Raw genomic sequence first — 10,297 nt, 5'->3', positions numbered from 1 at the left:
CCATGCCCACCCCAGAGTCCCCAGGTTTTAGGGAAGAGCTTTGCAGGCCCGAAGTGCTGTCTCCCCAGGGCACTGCTTGGTGGTGCTGGATGGGTACATGTGAGATGTGCTCTAGATTACTGGTTTATTGAGCTCTTACAGGGCATTGCTTGATCCAGTGGGATATAGTCACTGGGACCTTCTCCTACTGTGGAGGGGGCTGGCAGAAGGGAATGGGACAGGACGAGGGCAGTTCGTGTTTGCTGTGTCCTCTGCAAGCCGCCATGGAAACCCTCCGTAGTTTCAGATGGGACCTTTCTGGCACAACTCCAACTCCAGAGCAGCAACCCCTCCGAGCCTGGCCAGGCAGCCAGGATGGGAAGGTGCTGATGTCCTTGCTGGCCTTTGGGCAGAGGCAAGAAAGCTGCCAATGTAGCCACAGGGACGGGGGTATCAAGCCCCACTTGCCCAACATGGGGTCTGAAGCCCATGGCGCAGCTGTCTCTTCTGCTTGCTCCACGTCCAGACACGGGCACTAATGGCAAAACAATGTTTGGTCTTGGGAGGAGGCGGTGGAATGATCTCTACAGCTCCCTGGTGGCACTTAGCAAGGTGTGCCGAGGGCCAGGAGGGGTGGAGGGGACTCCCGGGGCTTGTCAAAGAAGATGGAGGAGGACATCTCAGTTTTGAGCTTGCTGTCGGCGCTGCCCTCACTGGAGGTGGTGTCGGGGCTGCAGCCCTCACAGCAGCAGCAGCAGCAGTCCATGAAGGCCTGGCCCAGGGGTCTGCAGAGGCACAGGAGCAGGACGGGCGTCACCGAGCACTTGAAGAACAGAAAGAACTGGTTGATGAGGCTGAGCAGGTCCAGGGTCTGCTTGGACATGTCAGGGGACATGTAGGCCACCACAATGTTGCAGACATTCTCAGGGGTGGTGCAGAGCCCGTAGATGATGGTCAGCCCAATGATGGTACAGTTCAAGTGACTCTCGCACTGGCTGTGCTTGGTACCTCGGCACTCAGTCTTCTTCTCAGTGCCGCTGATCCTCCGGGTCACTAGCTGGCAGCTCACGGTGAAGAGGATGGGCAAGCAGAAGTAGCAACCAAAGTACCACCACATCCGAGCATTTTGGTAGGTGAGCACCAGTGAGTAGACAGACTCGGGCAGGTTGGACGAGGGCTTCATGGTGCAATACTCCGTCATCATGCCGGACACGGGTGACGTATCCTGGGTCAGCTGCCAGAGAAGGATCTCTGGCACTGATAGCGTCATGGAGCCCACCCATATGACAGCCAGCTTGGCGATGATGGACTGGCACTGCTCGATGGGCCGGGCAGTGGCCTGGGGGCTGGTGGCTGCGTGGAACCTGTCGATGCCCAGGGCACAGAGGCTGAAGGTGGTGACTCCCAGTGATGATACCTGGTGAGGGGGGAGGCAGAACAAGTGGACCCTGCTGCAAGGACATCACAGGGAGCTTGACTTTACCAGCCTGGTGGCAAACCCCTGGCTTACTCAAGACCACAGCCCAAGACCCTTCCTCCAAGACTGTAGAGAGGTCACAGCCTGTGGCTGCATCCCAGGTTTAGAGACACTTTTCTGTGACTCCTGAAAGGGCAGTGGATAAAAATGTCCCTTGACCCATTTGTCCCTGCCCAGCTCCCTTTTCTGCAGAAGGGAGAAGCTTTGCTGGATGTCTGTATGTTCGTCCAGCCGAGGTGGGAATAGCAGGATTATCTCTCAGGCTCTTCCTCTATTCTGGATGACTCGGAGAAGAAAAGCAAGGACCATCACACTCGCCAGCACCTTCCCAGGGTCTCCAAAGCCCACCCAGCTGCCCCAGGCTGGCCTGGCTGGTGCCTGCTTCCCAGACAAGCCAAAGGAGTTGAAGGCACCATTGTCGCAAATCAGCTTGGGGCAATTTCCGCTGCATTAAGAATGGCAGGAAAAACAGCCCATTTGCCAAAGGAGGCAGAGGAATCGTGGTGGCTCTGGGAGGGCTGGCAAGGCACTGAGGGTCACAGTCAGCATTCACAGTCCCAGCCCCAGAGCTGCAGCTTTGGTCAGAGCCAAGTCCCGCAGCCCTTGGCCAGGAAAAGGGCAGAGTCACATGCTGGTGCCCCCCAGCCCTGTGCCTGTTCCTGGCCTCACGAAGCCATCAAATGTCACCCTGTGCTGAAGGACCTTCCTAGCACTCAGGAAACCTCCCAGGGATCTGCACGATGCCTGGGTAGCAGCCTGAAACAGGTCTGGCACTGCCCCCACCCCCGCCATCCCCAGCCTTTTCCAGAGGTCCTGGGTTGACCCTTTCAGCAGCTTATGACAAGCATTGATGCCAAGCACCCAGCATCACTGTTCAGTCATGCACAGCAGCATCCCCCCAGATACAGCATCAGGGCACTAGCCCAGCATCATCGTCCTGCACCCAGCCCCACCACCCAACAACAAAGGTCATGTCCCAGCTCCTCTGCCCAATGCCCAGAGGCACCCTGAGCATCCAGCACCCTTGTTCTGCCCCACAACCGGCACCCAGCACACTTGCCCAGCTCACTGGCTGGTACCAGCAGCACCCCCCACGCTGCTGTGCTGCTGCCTCTCCTCTCCCCCTGCACCCTCCCACAGGCTCTTCTATCTCTCTGGTCTCCTTCGTCCTAGCATGTAATTCAGACATGGCAGTGTCCTTCCCCAGTGCCCTGGCTGGGGTGCGGGTGGTGCCACTGGTCACCCCAAGCACATGCCTGCAGACCACCTGTCACCAGGAACCCATGTAGCCAGCTCTGCTCCAAAAAACCTGGCTTTGTGCCCTCTCCCAGGGTATTTGAGTAGCTACAAAGTGGAGGACAGAAGATTTGCTCCGTACAGAGTTCATCCAGCAGCCTGAAACGCTTGCGCAGTCCCACACAGAAAGGCTGGACATTAACTGCTGCACTGCAGACCGATTCCCCTCTCCTTGCTGACTCTTTGCTGGCAGTTTAGCTCTGGCCTAGCCACCCTCCCACCCAGGCTGAAGGGTCCCTGGTGCTGGATCCCAGGTGAACAGAGAAGCTCTGAAGCCCCTTTCTGCCCTTGCTTTGAGGCCCAGAGGCAGGAGGGCAGGGCAGGATTAGCAGCTGAGGTGGCAGAGCAGGAGTAGCCTCCTGGGTGGACCACACCAGGACCGTGCCTCCCAGGGGCTGTGCCATACCCAAACTTCAGCAGCCCCAACATCACGTCATCCTGCCTGCCTGCTTCGGGAACAGAGCTGTCCCAGGGGCACTGTGGTGCTGCTGCATCACTGTACCTGAAGGTGCCACCCCAGGGATCTCCCACACCTCTTCTGCTGGAGAGTGGGACCACTGGTGGCAGTAGTGGCCTCAGACCCGCTTACCTCACAGCCCTGGCAGTGGGGGTGGTGCCAGCACATCCAGGCCTACATCCACACGCCCAGCCCATGCTGGACTGACCCCAACCTGCAGCTGCTGTTGGGTGAAGCAGGAGAGGATAATCCATCCACCCAAGGGAGCAGCATGCAGCCAGGTCCTGCCCCTGAGAGCCCCGCATGTCCTGCTCTCCAGCAGAATCTGGACCAGGGAGGGGGATGTTGGGGAGGGGATTGTGATGGGAGATGTTGATGTCTCAGGGCTGTTTCTTTGCCTGTAATGACTGAGCTCCCTGCAGCCATGAACTTTTCCCGTTGGAGTGCCATGGCCTGCTCTCTGTCCCCTCCAGCAGTTATTTCCCTGAGCAGGCTTGAGTCCTGGTGATGGGCACAGACAGGCCTGGTGATGACAGAAGGCTAGGTCCCAGCTCAGCGTGGTGACAGCTCTGGGAGGGCAGGGCTGGCCTGGGCATGGGCATCAGTGCTGCCATATAACCTGATCAGGTCTGGGGAGAGTGTGGGTGGTAGCCCCCCGCCCATAGCACAAGCCATGGTCTTAGTTTGCAGCTGGTTTTCATATGTTGTGCTGGGGGCACTGACCACAGGCTCAGTAGGATGGGCAGGTTTTGAACCCTGTCTGGCCTGACCAAGCCTGAGAGAATTTCCCAGGATCTGACATCGCCTCTGACCTCTTCCAACCTTGTGTTTGCACCCTTCTTCAATAAACCAGGTTTTGCAGCCCCAAACAATATGCACAGGCAGGCTGTCTATCATACATAGGCATGGAGGAGAGCAGCCTGAACCTAGAAATCCCTCTGGGAAGGGAGATACCCCAGAGCATGGGGTTTTTTTCAGCACAAGAGCAGGACCGTGCAAAATCATGCCACCTGAAGCATTTTTGCTCATTCTGCCTTCCCCTGTCACCACAATCCCTGTAGCCTTCTCAGTGGGTTCCCTGCTCACTCTGAATGGGGCCAGCCCATCACGCGTGAGGCTTGAGGACAAGCAAAGACGTTGAGTTCCAAACCTAATTCCCAGGCTGTCCCACCCCAGTGCTGCTCAGCACTGCTCCACCTGCAGCCCCTGCACCGAGGCTGTCCTCAGCAGCCCAACATTGCCAGTGCTGCGCCAGCACATTGTGGGACTAAGCCCACGGGCTGGGGGCTGTCGGGCTGGGACAGGGACAGAGAGACAGAGGGACCCCATGGACAGATGTCCCTATGCTGGCTGGACAAAGGAGGGTTTCATGGGCTCTTCCTGGCCCTGGCAGCATTGGTGCTGGCTGCAGAGCCTGAGGAATGGCCCAGCGCACAGGCAAAGGGAAAGTCAGTATTGGGACTGTCCCTTGGCTCCTTGCTGTGCCCCACGATGGGGGTCTCTGGGGCACACAGCCCTTGTACCAGGCTACAAGCAGCAAGAGGATAGAGTGGAGCCAAGTCCTTGAGCCCTGCAGGACCCTGTGCAGCCCCTTACCTCCATGAAGGGCACAACGCGACATGACATGTCCCCCAGCAGCCTCTTCTTGGTGATCTCATTGAAGATGACCACAGGCAGGCAGAAGAAGAGGATGAGGAAGTCCCAGAAAGCCAGGCTGGCCAGGATGGAATTCCAGGCGCTCTTCATGTAGTAGTTGTGCCACACAATGCACATGACAGAGAGGTTTCCAATGATGCCCACTGCAAAGACGATGAGGGATAGGAACATTACGGCGTAGGCGCTGTAGGAGTTCTCTGTCACTGGGTACAAGGGGTTCTGAATTTGCAACCGCTTGTCAGACACAGTGGTGAGGTTGGCTCGGGGCTCTGCCCCCTCCCCATCCGTGGGGACCCCTTGTTGCTGCCTAGATGGGTCCGTGCTGGATGGCAGCAGGGCCTTGGTTGGGTGCAGGCTGGCGGCATTGAGGGGCCGTGGGAACTCCACCCGCACCCCCGGCACGTACTGCTGCACTGACTTGGAGTCCTCCTCCGTCCCCCGGCGCAGCCTCTCCTTCATCACCTGGACCCCCGGACTGTCTCGGGAAATCATCGGCGGAGTCCTGCCTCCATCTGCACCGTGGCCATGGTGGGTGCTGCCTTCCCCGGGCTGCCCAGCCCTGCCCCGCATCGCCGCAGCCCCCGGTGCCAGCAGCAGCAGGAGGACAAGCAGTGGCGGAGGAGGCATGGTCCCCTCGCACCCTCCGCAGAAAGCGAGTGGCGGCAGGCAGAGCAGCCCCGAGCACGGGCACCCCGGGGCTGCAGGCAGCGAGGGAGCCGTGCGGAGGAGCAGCCGCTCTGTCCGGCTCCGGCCGCTGCTCTGGGCTCTCGGAGAGCTCCGGGCGGAGTGAGAGCCGAGCTGGGGAGCGGCAGAGCCAGGCCCCCTCTGCTGGTCACCCACCCGCGCCCGGGTGGCTGCCAAGGATGCGCCAGCGCCCAGGCTGGGCAGCTCGCCATCACCAACATCTCCCCAGCATCCCCCAGCATCTCCCCAGGACCAGCCAGATGAAGGATGCCCACAGCCTGGCACTGGGGATGGGCTGCTGAGCTCAGCTCTCCCCATTGCAGATCTCCTAGCCCCTGCCCCTGAGCAGGCAGCGCTGCCTGCCGAGGTCAGGCACCGGGCACTATGTGACACATCCCCTGCGTGCTCAGCCTGGACTCAGGACACCCTCAAACGGCCAGACCACCTGGAGGGGCGATGGGGCTGCCCTCGATGGCAGGGTGAGAGGAAGGACTGGCTGGCCTCAGACGATGCTCCTTGCCACATTGGGGCATCAAATCTGCTGGCCCTGTTCTCCCAAGGTTTAGTTGCTGCTTTTGCTACTGACTTCCCCCCTGGGACAGGAGTTTGAACAGAGCGGAGATCCCTATTCCCCTGTACCTACAATTTCTCCCCAAACCCATCAGTTGTCCCCCACACCCATCATCTTTCCCCATTTCCACTGCCTCTCCCTATACTCAACCGCCTCTCCTCTATCCTAGTTTCCTGTTCCCCTGCCTGTGTCTCTCCCTGTGCTGTCACCTCTCCCCATGACTGTGGGACTGGAGGGACCAGGGTTCCCTCTGGGGACATGCCATGTGGTGCACAGGCAGCCCATGGGGTTGCATGCCAGGCTTGAAGCGATGGGGCTACCCCAGGCCTGGGGAGCTCAAGGCATCTGTCCCTTTCCTGCACGGGGCAGTGGCAGGGGCTGGGACACCTCACCCCATTGCAGCCAGCAAACACCAGTTTGCCAATAGCCAGGACTCCACTGCCATCTCCATCTGGCACCATGCCTGCTCTTCTGTGAGCCAGAAGGGCCTCTGGGCTGATGTCCTGGAACACTGAGGGGACACAAGGGGCCTCTTGCTGTGTCACTGGGAGAGCCGATGCCACTGGAGCCAGCACTGGGAAGCCGAGTCCCAGAGCTCAGAGGCTGCTCTTTCCAGGTGAGCATGTGACCGCAGCTAGCAGGACATTTGCTGACACGGGTGGTTTCAGCAGCGGGATGCTCCTGCTGTGCTTAAAATCACATGGCACTCAGCTGGCCCTTGGTGCTGGGCCACCACAGCTGGGCTGGTGGACAGTACTGTTGCCCTACATCCCTCCAGGGTGGGCCAGGAGGAGTCTTTGTTCCCAAATCATTTCACTCAGCCAAGCGCAAGCCCTTCATCCCTCCTGCACCAGAGCCAGTCCTCCACTGTGTGTGACAGTGCTGATAGCAAAGGCCACAGAAATCGGAGGCACACTGCAGCCTGGTGCTTTTGCTTGCAGTCCCGGCCTCTTGCTGGCAGCACTTTGCCCAGGGCCCTGCAGGCAAGAGCCAGCAGCTGCGCCTGGCTGCTCGCCTTTCTCATACACCTCCTGCAGCCAGGTGCTGCTCTTTGACTCTATAATTGCTATGATTTGCATACCATTTGGATACTTATAATAAGGAAAGGCGGAGTTTAGCTCTTGCTGGGTTTTACTAGAGCATACAGTGGCAATGCCTGAGTTCTGTCCTGGGTGTAGAGGGATCAGTGCCTCAAAGTGATTGCTGACCTGAATCCAGCAAAGCCCACCTACTGCAGGGGAAGAATGACTCAGCCTGAGCTCAGTGACAGGCTGAGGATCACGCAGGACTGCTGTGGGCTGCCAATTGCTTCAGATTCCCTGGCTGCAAGGGCACAAGGGAATGTGTGAAAGATCAGGGGATCGACCCCAGGGTTCATGACTGCTCTGGCCTTGCCCCCCCCATCCCATAATTAAAATGAGTGTTCTGCTTAGTGGAGAACAAACCTCCAAATAGCTGGACTGTGTCCAGTTTGCATGGGGGGAAATGTCCAGATGTGGGGATGCCAGCAGAGTCAGGGCATGGGCAACTTGGCCAGGCAAGCACCACCAGCATTCTAATTACGTCTGGTTAACTGAAGAACAGGTAAGGTGAACTTGCTCCTCAGTGAACCCTCAGTGCAGCTCCCTCTGCAAAGGCCAGGTAGGAGAGATGGTGTGGCGTAAGTCCCCACATGAGGCTCAGGGAGCGATGCCATTGCACCCTTGAGAGGCTCTGAGGAAAACGACACAGCCTGGTGGTGGAGTGAAGCAAGGGATGAACAGAGGCAAGGCCGGGCTTGGGGCCGGAGCGCAGAAAAGGTGGATGTTTTTCCTCAGTGCCCACATCAGCTGGGAGGAGGGCACCCTCAGTGCGCTCCTCGCCTTCTAGGAGGGACACAGCTCCTGGCAGGGTGCTGGCACCCAGCACGCCCCCAGCCCAGCGCAAGGCAGCCAGGTGCTTTCCTGTAAGAGGAGGGAGCTATTCTTAGTTCCATTTCACGGCCGTTGCACAATGGTTGGGTGTGTTGTCGTGGAGGTGCCTGAAGACAACATCAGGGTTCACTGGGGCAAGGTGACACTGTGATGGCACGGGAATGACCTCAGGCAGGCTCTGTCACCCAGGGAATTGCTGTCCAAGTAGCCTCTCTGACACGTTCCTCTTACTTCTCTCTCTGTCCAGGAGCTCCCAGCCAGCGTGGGTCCCTGGCTGTCCCCAAACTGGGGGCCAGACAACAGCCCCAGAGACTGTTTGGGAACTGCACATTTATCTTCTCCAGCCCAAATTCACAGATGAGTTGAGGCTGTTTCTCAGGAGATGAACGTGTGTCTGGGTTTTGTAGGCATCTCCTTGGAGGTACTTTATCAGAGTCTGAGCTTTCCACTGTAACCCAGGGCCTGTTTCTTCCTAAATCCCCTCTTCCAGATATTTCATTCAAACCTCTGCGTTTTGGACAACGCTGCATAAAAATCACATCCCACCTAAGATCTGCATCTCCCCACCCTGGGGCTCACAAGGACAGCCCCCCCAGTAACACATTCAAAATCATCTGACAGAAAAGGTGCAAAAGCCAGAACTGTTTCTGAGTGTGCACTGCACAACACCAAATGTCTTCCCCATTCTGGGGCTTTTTCAAGCTGCTCATTTGGAGCAAGACAGCTTTGTTGCAGCCAAGGGCACTTACAAAGCCACCCAGCAACAGCTTCGCCTCCCATCCACCATTTTCATGCACCCACCACGGCTCTCCAGGTGCTGGGGATGGTTCAGCAGGGACACATGGGGACATGAGGGAGATGCTGTGTCTGATCCCACTGCTGGAATGTCTCTCCTTGGCCATAGACGATAGCAGGGGTACCAGCACCAAGACACCAGGGTGTGTGAGTGGGCAGTGCCTGTGACAGCTGGGACCCCACATGTCAGTTGATGAATTTCTCTGGCTCCCTTCTTGCCTCTGCAGGAAGCCCCAGTGTCCTCTTACTCATGCTCCAGCATCACCTTTATGAAGTTCCACAGCAGAGTGAGCCGGTGTCCAGTCCCGGTCTATAGGATGCTTTTTCACTGCCCTTATGATTTCTGGGGAGAAGGAGAATGCCCCATGCAATTTACTCTAATCCAGGGACAGGGGCATGGCTGAGATGGAGGAAGCTTGAAAGTCTGGGCAGCAATGAGACAGCAGTGCCTGCGAGCATGATGCTATGTGCTTAGATGGACAGTTAGATGGGTGGTCATCTGAAGGAACATGGGACTGTCTGTGTGTGGGATGAGAAGCATTTTTGCTGGGAGGTGACAGCACCGCTGATGCTAAGCTGAGTTTGCAGGCAGGCTGGGAGAGCAGCAGGGTGGAAGGGATGAGCTGCTCTGTTCCCCACAGCGTGCACTGCACCAGCACCTTGGCACTGAGGCTCCCATCCATGACTTCTGGCAGCCCCACTCCTCTCCACATGGACCCACTCCTGCTGCTCTGCACCTCCAGCTCGGCAGGTCTGTGCTCTGCCAAGCCATTGTGTTACAGAGCATCCTCACCAAGGACTCTGGGAGATGCCAGAACCATCCACCTCCCCTGCTCCTGGAAGATGCACCTAACAGTGAGTTTAGACCCAGCATAGCTCAGCTCTTCCAGAGCCCTGCAAGTGGGTGAGCGTCCCCTCTAACTACAAGCAGCCTGAAGTGACTGAAGAGCGGGCACGCTCAGCCTCAATTTCACCCCTGATTTTTCTTTGTTGATGAAAGCACTCTTTTTCTTAAATCAATATAAATATCAGAAAACACCCTGAGGCTCCAGCCTACCTTCTGGCAAGCTTTGATGAGCTCCTCAGGGCTGCCACAAGTTTTCTCTGACAGCACACAGCAGAAGTGGATCTGTCCTGGCTGCCTTGCAGACATGGAAGGGTGAGTGCTCCAGCCCCCCCGCCACCCCCTGCCACTGCGGGTGCCTCTCACCCTGCGGCACCTTGCATATCCCCTGTTGCTAGACAGACTTGGGCAGATGAGGCCCAAATACCCAATGAGAGGAGGAAAACAGCTCCCTTCGTTCCCATCAAACAGTCTGGCTGCGCGGGAGCAAAGCAATAACAGGGCTGGTACACGCCTGTTTGCCCTGTGCTGTCAGACCGATCTGCGTGGCTCCTTGGAAAGGGGGGAGAGGGCAGGGAGGGGACACGGTAAACACATGGATGGCTGGCACAGGCAAACCAAGTGC

General features: G+C 57.9%; 2 protein-coding genes across 2 annotated transcripts in view; one reads left to right on the top strand and one right to left on the bottom strand.

Moving 5' to 3' along the window:
- ARL8A (ADP ribosylation factor like GTPase 8A) overlaps positions 1-9,828 on the top strand; it is a 28,529-nt gene extending 18,701 nt beyond the window's left edge. Inside the window, exon 7 of the mRNA XM_037410292.1 lies at positions 9,470-9,828. Within this exon, the coding sequence (XP_037266189.1) occupies positions 9,470-9,498 (29 nt within the window). The 3' untranslated portion in view covers positions 9,499-9,828. The remainder of the gene's footprint in view (positions 1-9,469) is intronic.
- On the bottom strand, positions 111-5,670 carry GPR37L1 (G protein-coupled receptor 37 like 1). The gene is made up of 2 exons (XM_037410290.1): positions 4,806-5,670; positions 111-1,396 (listed from the first exon to the last, which is right to left on the bottom strand). Exons 1-2 carry the CDS (start codon positions 5,490-5,492, stop codon positions 584-586), a joined length of 1,500 nt encoding a protein of 499 aa, XP_037266187.1. The 5' UTR covers positions 5,493-5,670; the 3' UTR covers positions 111-583.
- Positions 9,829-10,297: the final 469 nt, after the last annotated feature.

Source organism: Falco rusticolus, chromosome 17 (genome assembly GCF_015220075.1).
Source record: "Falco rusticolus isolate bFalRus1 chromosome 17, bFalRus1.pri, whole genome shotgun sequence".
NCBI lineage: Eukaryota > Metazoa > Chordata > Aves > Falconiformes > Falconidae > Falco > Falco rusticolus.
The sequence above is the reverse complement of the archived record's forward strand: the minus strand, read 5'-3'. Positions and strand labels throughout refer to the sequence as shown.

What these genes read in the sequence shown, in the direction of transcription:
- GPR37L1 (XM_037410290.1), bottom strand. Translation starts at nt 5,492, where the DNA reads ATGCCTCCTCCGCCACTGCTTGTCCTCCTGCTGCTGCTGGCACCGGGG. An exon ending in GCGTTGTGCCCTTCATGGAG is followed by an intron (nt 1,397 to 4,805) that starts GTAAGGGGCTGC and finishes CCCCCTCACCAG; the next exon opens with GTATCATCACTGGGAGTCAC.